The sequence below is a fragment of the Hydra vulgaris genome, chromosome 10 (assembly GCF_038396675.1).
Source record: "Hydra vulgaris chromosome 10, alternate assembly HydraT2T_AEP".
Classification (NCBI taxonomy): Eukaryota; Metazoa; Cnidaria; class Hydrozoa; order Anthoathecata; family Hydridae; genus Hydra; species Hydra vulgaris.
Window position 1 is genome coordinate 49,086,846 of NC_088929.1, and position 23,179 is coordinate 49,110,024.

Sequence of the window (23,179 nt, forward strand, 5' to 3'; positions counted from 1 at the left end):
TCAAAATTTATTCAGGCATTAAAAGATGTTGTCTCTTCACTTAGAAATATTGTTGATCAACATCTTCGATTATGCTATTTTTTTTTATTTTATTTTTTTTTTTGTCAAGCAACTATTTACAATTAAAGATGATTTCCGACATAAAAAATATTTAAAAATATTAAATACAAAATACACTTTATCATATATAGTAGTTTCAAGACTGGAGAACCTGAAGAAGATAAAATCTTATCATCAGTAACCTTTGATAATAAAAAAGACAGTAAAAGTTTATTGTTAGAAAAAATCAAGTAAGGAATCTTGATTGACAATTAGTTCAATTATGTTCTTTTTGAATTTTTGAGAGGTATTGGCTTCTCTTAGTTTACAACTCATGCTTGTAAAATGGTTCCATAGCATTGGGCCAAGATAGGAAATAGCAAAGCTCCTAACTTTTGATATAGGGAAAGGTTTTTTATAATTTCCGGTTGATCGAGTGTTGTATCGGTTTGATATTTTAGGAAAAATATTTTCGAAAACCTTCGGAGTTTTTTTAAACTGATGTTGGAACATAAATTGTGTGATTTTGAATACATTTATTTCATAAATATCAAGTGCTCTCATACTTCTTAGAAGAGGTTTATTGTTTGTGAAGCGATTTTGAAAATAAATAATGCGTGCTGCATAATTTTTTGTTTGAGGAGGCATTTGAGTTTAGATTTGTTTGTACTACCCCAAACAATATTACCATACGATAAATAACTATGTACGAATGCAAAATATAGCTGAGTTAGGGTAGATTTGTCTAAAATTTGACGTGTTTTATATAAATTACCAATATTTCTTGAGATTTTATTGCTAATATATTTAATATGATCTCTCCAAGATAAGTTTTCATCTATTAAGACACCAAGTAATTTATTTGTGAAAGAGCGCTCAAATTCCATGTTATTTATATATAGCATTGGTAAGGATTTAGGAATATATTGAAGATTTCGTTTAGAATGGAATAAGGAAAACTTAGTTTTAACAGTGTTTAAGGATGGGCTGTTCGCGTTAAGCCAGATTGATATTTGTTCTAGTTCATTGTTTGCAACTTGAAATAGAGAAATAATGTTATTGTGAGAATGAAATAAAAGGGGTCATCTGCAAACATGATGGTAGACATAGTATTTGATGCTTTATATAGATCGTTGATGTATATTAGAAATAGTAGAGGACCTAAGATGAAGCCCTGTGGAAACCCACATAATATTTTAAGTTTGTTTGTCTGAAAACCGTCATTTAGAGATATAAACTGTTTTCTATCAGTTAAGTAACTGGTAAACCATTTATGGTATGTATGGCATATTCCATAATATTTTATTTTATCTAGTAAAATTTGATGGTTAACGGTATCGAACGCTTTTGACAAATCTAAAAATATACCTAGAGTGAAATTGTTATGAGAAGATGTTCCACTGATAACTTCAACTAGTTGCATAAGTGCATGCTCCGTAGAGTAATTTGATCGAAAACCATATTTGTTACAATAAAGAAGATTGTTTTCGTCCAAAAAAGAAAATAGCTTATTATACATGATACGCTCGAGGATTTTAGAAAAAACTGGTAACACTGAAATAGGTCGATAATTTGAAACCAGAATTTCATCTCCTGTTTTAAAAATGGGTGTAATAATTGCAATTTTAAGTTTATTTGGAAAAACACCTGTATTGAGCGATTAGTCAAAAACATCTAATAAAACATTTTTAATAAATCCATAGCAATCTTTGATTATGCTTGCTGAAATAAATTCATAACCTGTTGCTTTATTAGTATTGAGTTTTTTCATCGAATCCTCAAGTTCTTTACTTGTGAGTTTTTTAAATTTTATGTTTTTATCAGACTTCGATAGATAGTTCGAGAAATGAACAGGAGTGTGTTTAATCTTACTGGCTAAGTTTGGACCTATGTTTACGAAAAACTCATTAAATTTTGTTGCTACGATTTACCATCAGTGATCTGAGTGTCGTCAACGGTAATCACGCTTAGTAAGATTTTATTGTGAATTTATTGTTTACCGAGAATCTCTTTAATTGCATCCCATGTTTTTTTCCCGTTACCTTTTAGGCTCAATAGCTTGTTTTTGAAATATGTAGTTCGGGCTATTTTTTTGGTTCTTTCATAAAGACGTTTGTGGTTTAAGTAATTATGTTTGTCGCGATCTTTCTTTGATTTAATAAAACGTATATATAGCTTTTGTTTTCGCTTCGAACACTTTAAAAGGTTTTTTGAGAACCAAGGGTTGAGAAGTCTTTTAGTTTTAATTCGGTTAGTTTTGTTAAGAAAATGCTTGTCGTACAAATTAAGAAATTTATTTAGAAATAGGTTGTGGCTTTTTTTAGCGCATGTCTTGAGAAATACAAAGTTCTAATTTATAGAAGACAACTCTAGTTTAAACATATTTTTTGCTTGGGTGGTAAAGAATCTTTTTTTTAAGAATGAATTTTTCTTTAATATATTTTTTGGTTTTTTGAAAATTGCAAAGACTGGAAAATGGTCACTTATGTCATTTCGAATAATGCCTGATTTAAGTGTGGAATGGAAAAGAGTGTTTGTGAAAATATTGTCGATTGCAGAATAACAGTTTTTCGTGATTCTTGTTGGTTTCTTTATCATAGGCACCATTCCAAACTCATTGAAGCGATTGCAAAATTGTTGTATTTTAATATTTTCACCATATTTGAGATAGTCCACGTTAAAATCTCCAACAAATAAAAACGAGCTATCTTTCTTTTTTTGCATGCAATTTCAAAATAGTCATTTAAGTGATTTTTAAAGTTGTTAAAACTTCCGTTTGGTGGTCGGTATGAAGTTGTTACGATAATATTTTTTGATGGGTTGTTATAAATTTCTAAAGTGAAAGATTCGAAGTCCGGCTCAGAAAACGACAGGTCATATCTAATTTTATAAGTAAATTCTTCAAGCACATAGACACATATAACTCTACCTGTTTTCAAAGATTTACGTTCAAAGTTAATGGCTTTGTAATTGGGAAAAATAAAATTAGAATTTTGATAAAATGATGTATCTAAAATCCAGCTTTCCGTTAAACAAATTAAGCTAAAGTTAAAGTTTAGATTAAGTAGTAGGATTTTGAGTTTTTCAAAGTTTTTGGTAATACTACGAATATTTAGATGAAACACTGAGAATTGATTAGAAAAGCATAATTTAAATCTTTTAAGAAAAATAGTGGCTTTATCCGAGTCAAATGAAGAAGTGTTTTTGTCGAAAGGTTGATCTTGAATATGTTTAGATTTTATTTGAATATAGTCATTATTTATCATTTGTTTTAAGGTTATTTTTGATGACAGTTCTAAATTAGTGGTTGCTAGTGTCTATTTGTGGAAAATTCTAGTAAGATTATCATTTCTAATACCGTAATGAAACTTTATTTTTTCTTCTTCACTTGACGCGTTTTTTTCGTTTCGTTCTATCAATTTTTTTTTGAGAATGAATCTTTGACTTGCTGTTAGATCATGACCTATGTACACATTTACATATTTTTCGATTTTTCTTAACTTAATTGATGCTTTAAGAACCATATTTTTGCTTTTTACATCTTCAAGCTCGATAAGCAAAGGATCAATGATTCCTTTAGATTTAAGGCGGCGAATAGATCTAACTCTAACTCCATCGGATTCAATAGCACTAAGTAAGTTATTTACTTGTAATTTGTCATTTTTGTCAGCTTGTAATCCAAAGATGATGACATTTAATTCAATGCGTTCCTGCTCTTTACGTTCTTTTGTGGTTTCAAAAAGAAGTGACAATTGGTCATTCGTTTTTTTGGCAGCCCCTGATCCAACTTTCGACCACAAAGTTTCTTTTATATCAGAATTGATTTCCTTTTATTTTTCCATTTCTGCAATTTTACTTTTCAGTTGCTTGTTTTCTTTAACACATTCTGCAACCTCTGACTTTAAGTTTTATATTTCATCCTCGAAATTTTTTATTGCGCTATCTATCATCTTTTTTGTCTGTTTTTCTTGCGAAGCAGTTAAATTAGTCATGGTTTTTCGTATTTCCTTTTTTTAATGATTAATTGATTTCTGGTATAGTTTTGTTAAAAAATTGTCCTTGTGTCTTATAACTGTTTGATCGTATCTTAAATATTGAATACAGTGGAAAATCAAAAAACTGATATATATATATATATATATATATATATATATATATATATATATATATATATATATATATATATATATATATATATATATATATATATATATATCAAAAACCTAATATATATTATATATGCTAGTAAGTTTTTTCTTTAAAAATGAATATAATAGTAAAACACCAAATATTTTTTATATATTATATATATATTAAAGATTTCAGGAAAAATATTTGTTTAACAATATATATCTATATTTATAAACAATATTATATAAAGATATAAAAACTTTAGGTATGATAAAAGAACAATAAAAAAGCTTTATAGAAATTTAATTTAAAAAAAAACAAACAGATTAGCAGATCAGGTGCACAGCAAAACTATTCGGTATGGAAACTATGAGAGGAAGAAAAATGGAAAGAAAAGAACTTTAAAACTTGTTTAAAAAGTATTAAAAAAATTGGAAAATAAGAATAATTTAGATAGCAAGTTTTTATTATTATTAGTACTATTAATAAGTTTTAGAATTGCACTCAAGATAAATGTTACAAAGAAAAGCCTAAAACTTCATTTATTGCAAAAAACAGAGCTAATACTCCTTCCAAGTCCATTTCAAATTGTTTTAAATTGGTAATTTGTACTTTTGCAAGACCATCTTATTAAACAAACAAACTTAAACAACGTTAAAGTTTTGAAATGCTTGTGTTTAGTTTTTTTTTTAATTTTGTATTAGGTGCCACAAGAAGGCCTAACGGTCATGTCACAGAGCACCGCGGAAGGGCATTTAACTTGTAAGTTTACGCCTCCTTTCTTACCGATGGCAAGATATGTATGCCTCGAGCTCGCTTCAAACCCTGGAACTCTTGCCACGGCCGCTTAGTTTTCTAGTTTCTTCTTTGTCATCTTTAGTTTCTTCAAAAATGAATGCAAAGACCAAGCATTCTTGTTATATTAATTTAGAAATACTTTTGACTTTTATATTGTTGTATAAAAATCACATAAAAAAAGGAGAAATTTCTACCTTAGGCTAAAAAATAATATTAAAAACAATATTTTGTCATACAAATTTCTACCTTAAAGGTATAATATTCTGTCTTAATAGGTAGAAAGTTATACCTTACAATGGGTATATCACATATTCTACCCTAAGGTAGAAATTTTTACTTTTTTTTTTTAGCGTGCAATGTAACTTAAACATGACAAGAATTTTCTATATTGCTCCTAGGTTCAAATCATCACAAAAAAACTAGGTTGTTTCCAACACAATTTTGAATGCATAAAATAAAAGTGTTTTTTCTTTAGTTAATGTAATATTTCCAACTTGTTTTAAATCTTAAATGATATTAATATTTCCGACTTGTTTTAAATCTTAAATACTAAAACTAAATCTGGAAGCTTTATATAAGCGTTTAACATGACAAAATCTTAAAGCGTTTATTTACGGTTAATAATAATAAAAAAATACCAACTAATTAAAATGACTTTTTAAAATTTTTATGATGAGTTCAAATTTTATAGATTAAATTAATATGTCGACTACATTATAACTATTCATTTTGTAATAATTGTAAAAATAATATAATAATTAGCATCTTCTAGCTACCAAGTTATTGCACAAAATGAAGCGCTTCAACAGCAAAACGAGATGCATTAAATTCTCCATTGCTCCACTTAACATCTCATCAAGGTCGTCGCAAGCATTTTTATCCTTAAATGGAGAACTATTACCTCGTTTGCTTCAATTTCTTTAACAACCGCTTTGCTTACACATAGAATGCACTACTAAATGAAGTTGTCAGTGCTATCAATGTTGACTAAAACTAAAGTTGATCAGCTACCACTATAATTACCACAGCACATCATCTTCCGTGCGATCACCCACTTGCTTGCCTGGCTAGCTATTGATAGGCCGAGGGGTCTGTTACGTGTAATTTAACTACTAATTGCTAAATAACTAATAAACAATGATAATAAAACAGTGAAAATTATATATACACGTAAAATAAAATCGAAATTTTAATCAGTAAATTAATGATTTAACCTTAAGAAATAATTAAACTACGCTTATAGTTCTATAATTAGAAACAAGAAACACTGTAATAGCAGTTGCTGCCCAAACAGATCACAAATATATTTTTATTCGTACACTTTTATACAGTAAAAAAATATTTATGATAATGTTCACTCGTTTAACCAGAACTTATTGTTCAACAAGTTTACGATGTGAAATGTCTATATTTCACATCGTAAACGCTTACGTCATGAAATTGTTAAGATTTGCCATTTAATTGAATGATTTCAAAGATTCAACAGTATTTCATAAAAATAAAAGTTGTTTCAAGAACAGGTTTGACATATAACAATAAAAGTTGTTTCAAGAACAGGTTTGACATATAACAATAAAAGTTGTTTCAAGAACAGGTTTGACATATAACAATAAACATATTGCAAATAACAATAGCTAACATAAACCTAACATAATGACAGAACTTGTACTCATTCTGCTCCAAAAGATTTTCTTCCTTAGATAATTTAATAATAGCGGTTAGAATTCTGGCTTCAGAACTGGAGGTCCGTGGGTTAAAGTCGGCTCTGGTCATATATGCATCATTGGTAAGAAAGGAGACATGAACTTCCTAGTTAAAAGCTAATCCGCGATACGACTTTTTGAAGCATTTAAATATCTAATGGTAATAAAAAAAACTATATTTCATACCTATATCATGTCAATGTTTCATACTTACATCATACATTATGTTTCACGATTATGTCAAATTGATTTAAGAACAACAAAAATTTTTTCTAAACTTTTTTAAATCTTCACCAATGTAAATTAAATACGAAAATAACAAAACACGTACGCAAAGCGAATGAAACCTAGTATTTTTACGTTCGTAATTTACATTATTTTAATTTCTAAAGAATTTCAAATATTAATTCTGTTTAAAAATCTAAAAAAAAATTTCAAAGGTAAAAAAATATGTAAAAAAGTTGTTTAATACAAAAAAAGTTGTCGAAATATTTAATAAAAAAACAACAGACGTTTTATAAAAATAATACTAAAGTTTTTAGCAACTATTATACATTTATACATCGAAAAAATGATCAACTAATTCAAAAGTCGAATTTAAATTAGTCACGGTATTTTTTCGATATATCCGTTTTCCGTCAACGACCTCATACCCAAGTAATGTGTTCCATACACAAAGTTGGCCATCTTTAGAAGAAGAACCAGTTACTACATTTCCTTCTCGTGTTTCGCAAATGCTTTTAACATTGTCAGTGTGCGCGTTAAGCTCAAGAATGATTTTTTTAGTTATTGGGCACATAACAAAAACCTTTCCATCTTTATTGCCTACCCAAACACTTCCTCCAGCAGAAAGCATACAGCAGATTTGAACACGCGAATCTAATTCAATTTGCTCACATGTAAAAGTTTTTGTATTCCAAATCATTAATCGCACCTCTGACTTACATCCAACCCATATCTCTTTTTCATTAAACTTCATGGAACAAGAGAAATGCACCGGTTCTGTCCTATTCGGTACAGACAAATGTTTCAAAACTGGGCATTTATCAGATAATACATCGACTACAATTATTTTGTCTAGTGTAATGCACCACAACCTACCATCGTTGGTAGGTATGATCTGATTAAGTGTTCGCACGCCTTCCAAGGTAAAAGAAGTGACACACTTTCGTGTTTCAGAATGCCAGCAAAAAACTTGTCCGTCATAACCTGAACTCCATATAAGGGAATGAGTATCCGGAGAGTCTGAAAAAAAAAAAATTAAAACAATTTCCTCTTGTATGGATTCTTTCTCATATATCTAAATTTTTAACCTATGGCAACTAATTTTTTCCCCACAATTTAGTCATTAAGACCAAACATTCCAAAAACACTACATATTACTAATTTTTATTAATAACATTGTTATTAATAACGTAACTATTTGATCTAATAACCTGTAAAACATACCGTCAACTGCAATATCTGAAACTGATCTGCAATGACTTTGAAGTTTTTGTTCAGGTTTGGTAGTAACTGTATTAATAACATAGATGACTGAATCAAAAGATCCGGCCCAAACTTGATTTATAGCAACATATCTGAGACAGCTTATACGACTTTTGGCTGATCTAAAAAAAATCATAAAAGACATGAAAAACTTTTAACTACAACCATCCTTATCTTTCATCCGCTGCACAGTGGTCCAGCACCATGCCATAAAAACAAAATATCAAGCTGCTTCTTATAGAGACAAAATAGAGTTGAATGAAAATATTTAGCATATGCTGCGGATTATAGTAAAAAAAAAAAAAAACTGTCCATGCTACAAATCGGTTAAACATTTAGTTTAATCGATTTGTAGCCTGGACAGAATAGTGCAAATAACGTTGATGCTAGAATTGCATTTATTGCTAGCACCATCTAAATTGCCATTTAGATAGTGCTATAATGTGAAAAAAAAGCAATCTTTTAATTTTGACAAAAGATGAGAAGAATGCAATAGTATTATATTAAAAGAAAAAAAAAAAAAAAAAAGATATCACAAAAAAAGAACTATCCACAGTCACCTTAAAAACATTTAAGTGTGCACGCTATTAAAAACTTGAAAATTGTTTATACTGCACTTAAGGGAGTTAGAGAAAATCACATTTTTCCTGTCAAGATTTTTGGCAAAGCACCTCAGCCTGACGCAAAAAGGGGGAACAGTTGCTATTAAATGATCAGCGAGAATAAAGATTGCATTATTATTCACTCTATTATGTTATATGCTAGGGATGTACTTATTTGCCATGGTTATTCTTTTAGATTTGATGTGAGTGTCTTTCATTATTGTTGTGAAACACAAATTTGTTTTTTTGTTGGTCTGCCAGACTCAACAGCTGTATCACAAATGTTGGATCAAGTTTATATCTAGATAATAATTTATTTATATCAATTTTTTAAGTTTAAGACAGTGGTTTAAACCATCATTATTGCCAATGTAAATCAAAACTGTTCTCTAATCTGATGACAATTAATCATATTGGCTTAATGAAAATAATATTAGAGATATAGTTAGAGATAGAGATAGTCTTCATGGACAACAAAAGAATATTTAATCAAGCCAGCAAAAGTAGTTGGTATTACAGTCAGGTGTCAATGTTAAATGGATGCAAAAAATCCACAAGCAACAAGATGTATAGCAAATATTCAGCATTGTCAAACCCCAAAACAATGATCTTTATAAAAAGTCTAAATTATTTCATTTCCTCATGGTGCTAGAGCAGGTCGTAGGAGTAACTCAACAACATAAATCAATGGAGGAGCATAAGGTCTTAGATAGGGGTACATGAAAAAGAATTTTTTTTTTTGTAATTCACCTCCCCAAAGCCGAGAAGGCCACTACAGATGAAGAGGCTACTTGTGGTTATAACCCTCTCTCTGTGGTTATAACTCCAAAACACGAACCTTGACGAACAAGGCCGCTGCGCGGAGAAACAAGTTGAGCGCGGTACTACCAGGAACGTGGTGGGAATTGAACTCGGAACCTCTTGCTTATGAAGCGAGCGCTCTACCACTACACCACTACCGCATGAGAAAAAAGATGAAAAAAAGCAGACGAATAGATAAAATCTGTTAATATTCAAAAAATTTAATAAAATGAAATAATCAATGTCAATTTAAAGAAAGGTGTTTTGCATTTGGCTATAAGCAGTGCCCTATTTGCTATGATGTTTTAAAGTCTGTGTGTATCAGATATAGTTTGTATCTCTGAGTTGATCATCAATATAAACTTTTGACACTTTTATGAATCTTTTTTTTTCTGATTAAATCTTCAAATAACTGACTGATCTTGATTTTTCTGATTGTTTTGTTTTTAATTTGAAATTTATTTGATATTTGCTTAATGATTTGAAAAAATAAATTCAACAATTAAGACTTTTGAAGTTTTAGAAAACCAATAATTATAAAACAAGACCACCAAAAAATGTAACTTTAGTATTTTTGATCATAACTAGAACAGCAATACGATTTAAATCCATAGTCTTCATAACTTTACTCTTTCTTTTAAATATTAATTCAACTTTAAATAAAAACATGTGTGATAAGAAGAGATTAATATTACATTATTTTTACACTATACTCAATTACTTGTGGAAACTCCAGCATTATACATGATTGAATTTTTTCAATCACACATGATTAAAAAGATAGTAGGCCATTATTAATAATTTATTCCAGTAAAAGTAACATTTAACTGGTAACATGTAACCCCGTGCAATCTGTTCCATGTCCTGCTGACTTGTAGGATACACTTTCTAAGCAAAGCACTATGTGTTTTGGGGTGGCCAAAATACAAAAAAAAGTTGTCTCAGATTTTTGAAAACCAAATTTAAGTGTGCACGCTATTTTTTTTTTTTTTTTTTAAACATCTTTGCTTCCAACAAGGCTGCAAGCAGCCACTAATTAAAGTTGGAAGTTACTGTAAGAGAAAAGATGAAGATTGTAGAGCAAGATAACGATTGACGGACGATTTAAAAGATTGCAAATTATATGAATCAGGAAAGCAAGATGAAGGAAGCGAATTCCAAAGAGCTGATGTTCGAGGAAAAAAACTAGACGAATAAGCGTTTTTGGAGCACTTAGGAACAGTCACAGAAAAAGGATGACACTTAATTGAATGACGAGTAACACGAGAATGAATTTTAGTAGATGGCACAAGAGACGTTAGCTCTTTCGAGCAGTGCCCATTATAGTATTTGTAGAAAAGAGAAAGAGAAGCAACATTACGACGATGTGATAATGGTTGAAGGTTGGCTGCAAGAGCAGGTCCAACTATGTTTACAATGCGTTTTTGCACCTTGTCTAAAAGAGAAAGGGCATCATTAGAAGATCCGCCCCAGATATGGCAACAATATTCCATACAAGGCCGGATTTGAGATTTATAGAGGTAGAGAATAGAATCCAGAGTAAGAAAGTGGCGAGCTCGATAAAGAGATGCAACCTTAGCAGATGCTAATTTTGCAACCGATTTGATATATGGTTTCCAAGAAAGATTGGAAGTAAGAGTTAATCCTAGAAGATGAAGAGTAGGTGACTCATCGAGTACATCACCGTTCATAAATATAGGAAGATCTAAATTATTGCGATAACGATTGGCTGAAAAAAATTGAGTTTTATCTGAATTAAAGTTCACCAGCCACTGTGAGCCCCATGCTGTAGCAGAAGTGAGATCCTTTTCAAGCTCAAATGCCCCCTCCAGGCAATCAGAGGGTGTTGGTTTCTTATCACGACAAGAATAAATGGTAGTATCATCAGCAAACAATGCCACCTTAGATGTGAGAATATCTGGAAGATCGTTAATGTAAATTAAAAAGAGTATAGGGCCAAGGATAGAACCTTGAGGAACCCCTGAAGTTACAGAATAAGAAGAAGAGTGTTGTCCATCGAGGACAACTTTTATGCTACGATTGGAAAGGAAGGATTCAATAATCTTAAAGATGTTGCCGGATACACCATAAGAAGAAAGCTTATGGAGAAGACCAGCATGCCAAACTTTATCAAACGCTTTTGAAATGTCAAGAGCGATGGCCTTAACCTCTCCACCTTCATCTAATGCACGATAAAACCTGTCAGTTATTACTGTTAGCAAATCAGCTGTAGAACGAGAAGATCGAAATCCATATTGATGGTCAGAAAGTAAGTTATTAGATTCAAGATGAGAAATTAAGTGTTTGTTAATTAAAGATTCAAAAACCTTGCTTATGATAGGAAGAAGACTTATGGGACGGTAGTTAGACGAATCAGATCGCTCCCCAGAATTTTTGAAGATAGGGATAACAGATGCGGCTTTCCAGCAGGCTGGAAAACAAGACTCTGATAAGCACTTGTTGAATAGTTTTGAGAGTATAGACGACAGCTCTGGAGAACACTTCTGCAAGACAATAACAGGTATGTTGTCTGGGCCACAAGCTGTAGAAGAGTCTAGACAGGAAATCACTTTAGATACAGATGCTGAAGTGATATGAATGTCAAGCAATGAATCAACCTGTTTGTTGGCAATATCAGGTAGAACGCAATTAGTGGAATCAAGAGATGATATTGATGAAAAGTTTTTAGCAAACAGTTCGGCTTTGTCTTTAGGTGAGGTGACAAAGTCTGAACCATACAAGAGAGGTGGAATTATAGATTTGCCCTTATTATTGATATTATTAAAGATTCTCCAGAAGTCACGAGAGCCTAATTTTTGAGATGAGATACGAGATTTCATGACCTGAGAATAGCGGGTTTTGGCGTTAGACAAAACCTTTTTACAGTTGTTTCTAGCAGTAATAAACAGACGTCTGTTTTCTGGAGAATTGTTTTGCTGATAAATATGGAAGTAACGGTTTCGATTGGCAATCGCAGCAGCACAGTGTAAGGAAAACCATGGAGGAGAGTGAGGCTTGACCTGGAATCGTCGAGAGGGAATAAAAGATTCCATGCCAGCCTGAAATAACATCAAAAAGAGTACAGTCTTGAGATGAAGGAGATCGATATAGAACAAAGAGAAAGGCAATAGAGTGAAGTGGTGCTAAACGAAAGCACATGAAAGAATAGTCTGTGGATTCAAACCTAGTTTCACGACAAACAGGTGAATTCTTACGAATGTAAATGCCCAGGCCAAGCATGTGACTATTGGAGTCTTTACGAATCAGAGGAAGATAACCATCAACACTAAGATCACAAGATGAGACAGCCGAACTCAAATTAGTCTCACAAAGAGCAAGTAGGTCTGGTGAACTTTGCAAGAGATAAGACTCAACAGAAGAAAAGTTACTTCGAAGACCACGAATATTAGTGAATGATAGGTTTAGAGAACTTGGTGATGATGATGGTTTTTTGTGTTTTATAGTTTTTGGTACTTTATTCATTTTTAAATTAGATTGAAGAACTTGACTCAAAGCATAGATAGTACTCAGAACACTGTTTAATAGCCCAAGCAATTGCCTCATTACTACTAATAAACCCTAAGCCGTAACAAAGGGCTCCAAATGTGGCCTCCGCAATGCACACCAAAAGTACAAACAGGGACACCATCCATGCGCAACATGGCACTGTTAATACTTTGATATTTTTCAGCTGTTGATGGAATCAGCCTCTCTGAGAGCTACCACAGAGTTCGGGAAACCTGACTACCAGCCGGCCTCAGAACCATAAAACTGAGTTTAAGAGCTGTACCCTCATAAGGAGATAATAGAATGAGTTGCCTAGTCATAAAAACAGTGACACAAGCAAACCCATGCATTGAGTCAAGAAGATCCAGCATTCAACATCCTAAACTGGAAACAATGTATTAAAAATACATCTGCGCCAGCCTAATAGATGAAGAAGGGGTGCGAGGCTGGTCAACAGATAGAATCTGTTTACCCCTTAAGTCTTTGCCTAGGAGGCCTTCTACAAGACAGTAGCTGGGTGCATTTAACATCTGCTCAAGATGAGTATTTTTATCGAGACACCATCTCTAGCCTTTACTCAACCAAGAGCCCCAAGGCAGGGGGTGTTTTAAATCGGAGTTGGCATCTCCTAGCCTTTGCCTAAAAAGGCGTATCCTACAAGGCAGCAGGACATGAAGCAGATTGTACTGGGTTACATGTTACCAGTAGCAGGATAACCTGATCTGACAAATATGCAGTTGTACCAGATTATATGCAGTTTTAAGTACTTTACCAGATTCCTGGTAAAGTACTTAAAGTATGCATAGTTTAAATCTTAGTCTGGAGCAAACGTTATTCTAAGCTTGTTTTTACTGCTGCTTTGTTACTATTGTTACTGCATCTTTATACTAAGTTGTTAATTATAAAGAGTTAAACATTTAAGTTTTTACAAAAAAAAATTTTTTTACAGCTGTTTTACAGAAATAGCTTACTCATTCTATTTAAATCTACAAAATCTGAAAAAGTTGCTTTTTAACATAAATTAAAAACTTGAAAATTTTTTATACTGCACCTAAGGGAGTTAGAGAAAATCACATTTTTCCTGTCAAGATTTTTGGCAAAGCACCTCAGCCTGACGCAAAAAAAAACAAGGGAGACTTTCAAACTAGAGCAATTGGTGAACGCCATTTAAATGAAGTAGTATTATATGTCCAGGCTACTGCTTTAAAATACTCAGATTCAGGAAAATACAAAATATTTTTACTGATAGTAATCCCAGAGATAGTGACCATCAAAGTCAAAAATGGTTGCCAAATTTAGACTTTCAAAAAAAAATGTTTTTGCTTTTCTTGCAGTGTTTCGTGAATAATTTTCTTTTTCTGCTAATTTGTTTATATATTAAAGAGTATCAAATTATATACGTCGTAACAGGCTCAAAAAAAAAAGTTTAAATCATAACTTCCAACTTCCGTGAACTCGCAAAAATTAAAGTATCAAAAGGTATCGACCAAATTATTATTAAATAACGTGGAATTGAGTCTATTTTTAAGAAATTAAAAAATTAGCTGCGACTTTTTGCGACTATGCGAGAAATTTCTCTTTGAAGTTTGCACTACCTGGATCATAGCCAATTTTCATTTTTTGTTTTCCCAAGTGCTAATTGATCAAAAGTCTACATTAGACTTTGTATTCAAAGCAATGGATTTTACAACTAAATATTATTAGCTGTTTCAAATATTCAACAAAAGAAGAAAATATAATCAATTCTTTACTTTTCGTAACCTCTAGAATTTGTATGAGTGATGGTAAAAAAGAAAACTTGGTACTAAAGTTAAATGGAGTTGAATCGAATTAACAAAGATTTTGGAGAGATTCATCAAGAAACACAATTTTTTTTAAAAAGAAACACGAAAAATGGTTAAATCAAATGTTTGAAATAGACTTTTCATCATTGGAATTGGCACAAAATATAAAAGGCCGACAAAAAAAGATTTTGATGATATGAGTAAGAGAAGTAAACGTTGGATAATCGCAGGAGAGCATACAAATTCAAATTTTGATTCAATTGAAAAATCACAGCTTATAGCCCGTAGAAAAGTATATAATCAAAAAGATTTTTCTTTATTCAATGTGTTAACACATGTCATCAAAAATCTTAAAGATTCACATCATATGTTTGTTCAGTTGACAAATGACAACAATAAAATGACAGCTGAAGAAGCGGGTGCAATAATAATTGACGTAGATCTTAGTGTATCTGGCTTATAAACGAATCCAAAAAGCATCTAAAATAAGATATCCATCTTATTCAACAGTTGAAAAAGCACTTAAGTTGTGTGGTCCACAGGATAATCACTTGGAAGTCAGTGATTTAAGAGTTAAAGTAGATTTACAAGCACTTATGAATCATACCGCTAAAAGAATTGTAAAAATGAGGCAAAAAGAAATAATGGATTATTTGGATATCAGTAACTAAGTGAAAATATGTTGCTTTTAAACAGTTGGGGTATCGATGGATCTACTGGGCAGGTATTGTATAACCAAGCATTTTCCGATTCTGTTGACAGTCAAGATTCAAGCATGTTTGCAGTTGTAACAACACCTTTGAGGCTTAGTGTGTCAAATTCAAAAAATGACTTTTTATGGACCAACTTAATGCCTCTTAGTGTAAGATTTTGTTGGCCAATTGAACTTCATTTCATCAAAGAAACTCTGAAGTCGTTTTAGGAAAAAAACGTCAAATAGAAAAGGAAATTTTGGATTTGCATTCAGTGAGTACTGAATTGGTTAATGGAAAGTTTGCTATAATTGATTTCAATTTTATTTTGAACATGATTGATGGAAAAGGTTTTAGCAACTATAACAAACACATCATCAACGCAGTGCTGTTGTATTTGCGGAGCTACACCAACTGCAATGACTTGTTTAAAGAACTTTCTAAATGGATTTACAGCAAAAAAAGGTACACTTATCTATGGGATATCCCCTGTTACATGCTTAGATAAGATTTCTAGAGTGTCTTTTACATATTTCATACCGACTCAAATTCAAAAAATGGAGAGTTACCAAAGAACTCAAGACAGTATATTATAACAAAAAGAAATTTGTCCGGCAATTAATCTTCAAAAGGAAGCATCGCCGATTTGATTTTTCTGCAGTTAGTGGAGCAGGAACATCTACCATCGGAAATGTTTGCAGAAAAGTGTCTTACCCAAAAGAACTAAGTGAAATATTAGGGATTGATAAAACAATTATTAAAATGTTCAAAAATATCTTAATTGCAATAAGTTGTCAGCATTGAATCTAGAGTTATTTGAGCTATACTGTAAAACAGTATACCGTCGATATTTAGATCTGTATGATTGGTATAAAATACCGTCAACAGTTCACAAAAAGTTTTTGCACATGGAGCAGAAATAATGATTAACTCGCCAGTTCCCTTGGGAGTTTTAGCCGAGGAAGCATCTGAATGCCGAAACAAATATTACAGACAACATCGTGAACTACATGCTCATAAATGTTCAAGACAAGCAAATTTTAAAGACGTCTTTAACTGTGCAATGAGATTATCTGATCCTCTTATTAGTTCTATCTCCTTTAAATCTAGAGTGTTTTAACTTTAGAAGTGGACAATAAGGAATCAATAAAACTGATAGAACTAGAATCCTCAGACTTAGAATTATCAGAACCAACAGAAATTATTAACTTAGAAGATGAAATAATGAATGATTTAGAAGCTACTAATAAAGATTATTTGGAAGATGAAAACATTGACATGTGAAATAAATATAGCAATATTAAAAGTAAAAATTATGAAAAATTATCACTTTGAAGAAAGTTTTTTAAATATTCTCTTTTTAAAAATTAAAACAAGTTTGTACTCTTTTGTAGAAGTACTTGTGTCCTCTTAGGTATTTATGGCCGACACAGTTTACTAATTAGGTCTGTGAGGGTAATGTTTACAAGTTACCTGCTCCAACAAAACAATATAATTAATAATAAATATTATAATCAGTGGCGCAGCTAGTTGTTCGGAGTTGTCCCTAACGAACAGTCATTAGAGCCCAACAAATCTTAAAAATTTTTCCTTCATTAAATTTAACTGAAAAAAAAAAAAAATTTTAAATTTGTACGTTTATAAAAAACTCTTAAAATTGGTTCAAAACACAGCCCTGTCCAGGTGTTTGAACTAAATAAGTTAATAAATTAATTTAAATGACATAAAAATAAAAAAAATTAAATAAAAGTTATTACTTTTTTTAAAACTATTTTTGGCCACCAATTTGTATAAAATTACTACATAGTGCAAAGGCACTTTGGAATGAGTGTGCTTCCTGTCATCAGTGCTGTTTAATATCAGTCATGCCTATAGTAATTTATATATATATTTATTTTTTGTGTATACCTTTTATATAGTTTGTGGTCACCTGTAAGTTGCTATCAGCCTTTCCAGGAGACACATGCAGTTATTTGTCTAGTAAGTCCACAAAAAAGTTTTTAATTAGGTCATGAAAGTTTGCAAGCTTTTTTATATTAGGCGTTTCTATACTTTGCGGGTTACTTCTGGGGTACCTCAACTTTCTTTCATTGGTCCTGTTTAGTTTCTTATCATTAATGAAGTTCCCAACAACCTTACATCTAAAGTAGCTCTTTACGCTGATGACTCAACTTTATACTCCTGTCTTAACAAAAAGTGTTATCTTTTTCAATTGCTTAGAACAGGCAGCTGATCATGAATCTAATCTCACTTCTGTAATAGATTGGGGTTTGCAGTGGCTTGAAAATTTTGCTTAAACAAAACTCATTTATTTACTTCAAACAACTATCGCAATACTGTCAACATTCCTATATTAATAAATGGCAACCCTAACCATATATACAATTGATTGCTAAATTAGCATCTGCCATTTTTTTACTCCTAATTCAATTCTCTACCTCTGCAAATCTCTTATTTGTCCTTATATGAAATACTGTTGTCATATTTGGGCTGGTTCTTTCAATGGTGCTCTTTTTCTTCAAGACAAGATCCAAAAAGCTCTTGCCCAGCGTTGTAAAGTTGCATCTCTTTCTCTTTTCTACAAATACTATCATGGTTGCTGCTCAGAGGAGCTATCATCTCTAGTTCCATAAATATACTAAACTCATTCTGGCTTGACTGGTCAATGTATCAAAGTCTCATTCTTTTACTGTATCTGTCACTGCATGCTCCAAAAACTTTTATTTGTCTAGTTTTTTTTCTCGCACTTTAACCCTTTGAAACTCTCTCATATTATCATGTTTTCCTGACTCATACAACCTACAACTTTTCAAGCTTTCTGTCAACCATTTCCTTGCTCAATAATTTTATCCTTAATTTTTCTAGTAACTCTCAACTTAATATTGGCTGCTTGCAGCCTTACTGGGAGTGAATCAAAATAAAAATAAAAATTTAATTATAAAATATTTTAAATTAATTATTTAACGGTTTAACATTTTGTATAAATAAAGTAAATATTTTATAAGTAATATATTTATATTTATGTTGACTTAAATGTAAATCAATTAACTTAATGTAAATGGTTAGAAAAGTACATCAAGTTAAGTATTATTATACAATTGGTATTATTTTTTGATTGCCATCAGATCAAAATTTGGTAGCAGAGGGTAGTTTCTTTGCCAAGTAATAATGAAAATAAAAAAAAGAAATCAAAAATAAAATCAGCTAATCGATAAGATCGCTTAACAGTTCAGAATGAAGTGCATTGAATAGGAATTGATTTTGAAAATATACCTTTACATGAAATAAACATCAAATATTCAGCTTGAAGACAACTCACAATAAAATGAGTTATGCAAGTAACCAATTAACAAAGACAAAAAACAAATTTATTGAAGTAATGGTTCAGGTAAATACAAGTTTCTGGAAACAAAACAAAATGTAGGAAAACTAAATGAAGAAATTGAAAAAATAAATGATAAATTTGATAAGTTTATAATTAAAGAAGCTGATTTTCAAATTACAGCAACAGAAACTCTTCATGAAATAAAAAAAGGCACTGGTTATTATATTTGACGGTCAAAATATATGATAGTTATATGAGACTGAAAAATAAACTTTGCTAATAATAATAATAATAATATTAATAACAATAATAATAACAATATATATGGGTTATTCCATATCAAATCACCAAGTTTTTTGAAAGATTTCCAGGGTACCATCTGAGATTTGCTTTAAACTTTGACCACACACAGATCTTATGAAAAAAATATAATCCAGAAAAATCCAGCTTGATTGACCAATTTGTTCAAAAGTTATGATTGAATTAAAAATGTTGTTTTTGACTGATTTTTTACAGTTTTTAAGTTATTGTACCTTAAAGTTGCTGAATTTTGCAACATAAATACTTTTTCGAACTTTAACGTGTTACAGTTTAATACTTACTTACAGAAAGTGGATTTTTTTGTTACCTTTGTGTACTTAGGGTCACCACTTGTTAAAATAATCAAAATTATGCGTTAAAAATTACTTTAGCACATGCAGCAGCCTATTGAAAAATCACTTTTTTTTTAAATTATGATAAATTACATTGACTTTGCTGGCATAGAAAGTAGTGTAAACAGTTGAAATAAATTATGAAACTTTTTAATGTTGAGGTTCTATATATAGACAATCACCAAAAAAATTTTAAGACCTATACTCTATCTTATGACATGATTGTAGCCTTTTGAGAGTGATGATATTTTTAAAAGGAGAACAAAAAAATACCGTTTACCACATTCAAAATTTATACCTCAAATTTTATATAAACTATACTGTAAAAAAGTGCATTCAAAGAGTAAGATAATCAGTTAAAAGAAAAAGTATGTATACATGAAACTAAATAATAATCTCTGATTTATATAACTCATAATACTGTCATAGTCATTACTAGCAAGAATATAGTCAAGAGCACTTATACTTTTAATCAATGGAACACTTATTTGACATATTATCTTGTCAAATGAAACCCAACACTGACTTGATCGTGCATCATTTGTCCATTTGAATTTAATTTGTTTCTTTGCATAAACTTCACATTAACGCCTTGGTTTTCATTACAAAGATCTACCACAAGCCCTACCATTCTTCATCATAAAAGCATGCAATATATTTACTGGGTTGAAAATTTGAAGGATTTTTTTAAATCAAATTAACATCATTTAATACATGAGTATCATAGACAGTGTCAGTAGAGATTGTTCATAAAAACAATTTCTCTCCATCTGGTACAAAACAGTGATAGCGTCTTGTTCCCAGAAGTGTACGCATCCTTTTGTATTGTTTCTGAAGGTTAAAAGTTGTTTCATGGTTATTGATATCATCACTTGAAAGATAAAATATGTTAACACTTTTGATGTTTTTTGAGTCCATGTAAACAGATCTCGTGGTGTGAGAATCTGATTTGTAATTACTGCTCATAAACTAGCTTTTGCTGCTTCTCTTTTTATAGTATCTCATATTCCATCACATGGACTTTTGCCATGTGACATAGCAAAGAAGTGATGCTCAGCATTTATTTGGTGATCTACAATGTGATAAATTAAGTTTATTAGACATTTGTAGTTTTTATACTATGACACAGCACCATCACTGAAGTATTTAACTTTATTCACTGTGGGTAGTTTGAATTTGACCATAGGGAGCAACTTTGTGAGAAAACAATGGACTGCTGATTGGTCATAAAAAGATGGTCAGAAATTAAACAATAGCATTCACATTTAAGGTGATCTTTTTCATCTTTGTAATAAACAGCAAATGGGTATAAGGTAGTTTGATCGGCTTGCCAGTAAAACCCTTGTATAGCATCTTGTACAAGAAAACTATAATTTTCTGCAAAATCCATCAGAATAATGCAGGTACATTGGTCTAATATTTGTTTTACTTCTGATAAATAGGAAGATTGTGCTTCTTTGATAAAGTGGTGGTGACAAAGGTCATACAAAGTTTCACTTAAAGTTTCAATAAATTCACTAATGCTTGTTTGGACTGTAATAAGTGCAATTCGGTCAGTTGACACCCATTGTTTATATGTGATCTGATCATCAAAATCAAAATCATTCTTTTCAAACAGATTTTTTAAGTAAGTCTTCAAATTTTTTTTACCAGGGCAGTTGGAGCATAAATGAAACATGCAGTTTCGACTATCTATATTAGAAACACACACTTTCATTAAATCTTTGTAATATATTAAATAGCTGTAATATATTAAATAGCTGAAGAGCAGAGCACATCAACTTAGCATTTTGATGGTAAGAACATACACAAACTGAGTGACTTCCACTACTATCAACAGTAAGGCACCACTTTGGCCTCAGTTCACAGAACTTGCTGAATCCAACTTTGTGTTCAGGGTATAACTTCTTAAATTCCAGATGAAGTTCTTTTAAATGAACTAACATTAAGCGTTTTTGTTTATGAAATTTAACATTATTTATACGCACAGAAACAAAGTCTTTTTTTCCTAGACATTGTCTAGTGTATTCTTCAGATTCATATATTTCAATGACTCTCTGCTTAACAATATCCTCCAAAGGATGTCCTTTTTTAGCCTCAGGTTTAGCAAGTATTCCCTATTCATTTTTCAGCTTTCTGGCTTTCTTAACAAGATGGTCTGAAACTGAAAATGCACAGTAAAGAAGCACTCTTATTTAAAAATGTCTTATTTAGGTCTGAAGGACTAAACTCCTCATCATCATCTTTGTCTTCATATTCTTGACTAAATTTTCCTGTAATTTGTTCAAGTTTGGATTCATTCAAACAGTTAGTGCAAAGTTTTTGACCAGGTTTGATCTTAAATGGACTTGCTGTTAAAATATCGACTTGACACAATCCCTTAATAATTTTTTTCTTGTGGACTTTGAACAGATCACAGCAGTATTTTTGAGGCGCTTCATATCTAGAAATATAGGCTTTTTCATGGTGAAAAAATATCTCCTTATTTAGTTCAAAAGTGTGTCCAATTCTTTGAATTAAAACTTCAACATCTGTGTTCACAATATCTTTTAGTTTTATTCTTCCAATCATTCTACAATAATGCATTTTGTCACAATCTTCATTTAAAACCTACCCCACACAACATTTCTCTGTCATTTTTTACTATTTTTTTATTTTTATTACTAATCTAAAAAGTTTAAAAAGGACATAAACATATTAAATCTCAAAGAAACTAACAAATATCAGACACTGATTATGACACTGATTATGTCATTATTAGTAGTACAAATTAAGACATTACATCATTAAAAAGAAAACTGAATATATTCATTCACAGATAAATAAAAAATATACTACTGTCATCCCTTTGACTAATTGTTAGACTATGACCTAAGGCTAGCTCATAGTCTAATAAAATTCTCCTTTTAAAAACATCATCACTCTCAAAAGGCAACAATCATGTCATAAGATAGAGTATTGGTCTTTAAATGTTTTTTGGTGATTGTCTATATATAGAACCTTAACATTAAAAAGTTTCTGTAAAAGTAAAACTGTAACACATTAAAGTTCGAAAAAATATTTATAATGTTGCAATATTTAGCAACTTTAAGGTACAATAACTCAAAAACTTTAAAAAATCAGTCAAAAACAATGCAACAATGGATTATTTGGGTAAAAAACTATTACACTACAAAATTTCAGGTGATCACCTTCTTTATTTAAAAAGTTATGGTTTGTCAAAATACGAAAAAAAAACTGCTGTAAGCTCCTAATACACAAATTTTTTGGATTTTGGTCATTTTTAATTCAATCATAGTTTTCGAACAAATTGGTCACACCGACTTTACGAAACTCTCTTCTTTAGAACAAGGCTTAATTTTGGGACCCATGGTAAAATAACAAGATTTTTGGTATCAATTTTTTGAGAACTAGATTTATTTGTGGAGTATTTATAACTTTTAGCAATATCTAAATACTGTTTATATAACAGTCTTCCGTTTTGGTAATCCCTTTATAAATATACTCTGCCGAAACAAGTCTAAACTGCCTCCGAACAGTCATCCAGGAGTGTACCAACTTAGTTGCACATGTGGTGCATGTTATATTGGTGAAACAAGAAAAAAGATTTCCACACGAATTCAAGAACATAAAAATAATGTTACAAAAGCCAAAGC

At 30.9% G+C, this 23,179-nt stretch overlaps 1 protein-coding gene across 4 annotated transcripts in view; it reads right to left on the reverse strand.

The window, feature by feature from the left end:
• Nucleotides 1-6,849: 6,849 nt before the first annotated feature.
• Nucleotides 6,850-23,179, reverse strand: part of LOC100213539 (DENN domain-containing protein 3) — a 60,951-nt gene continuing 44,621 nt past the window's right edge. For all 4 annotated transcript variants that reach the window (XM_065808210.1, XM_065808211.1, XM_065808212.1 and 1 more), the window contains exons 8-9: nucleotides 8,121-8,281; nucleotides 6,850-7,916 (exon numbers count right to left, since the gene is read on the reverse strand). In XM_065808210.1, the coding sequence (XP_065664282.1) occupies nucleotides 7,228-7,916; nucleotides 8,121-8,281 (850 nt within the window). In that variant the 3' untranslated portion in view covers nucleotides 6,850-7,227. The remainder of the gene's footprint in view (nucleotides 7,917-8,120; nucleotides 8,282-23,179) is intronic.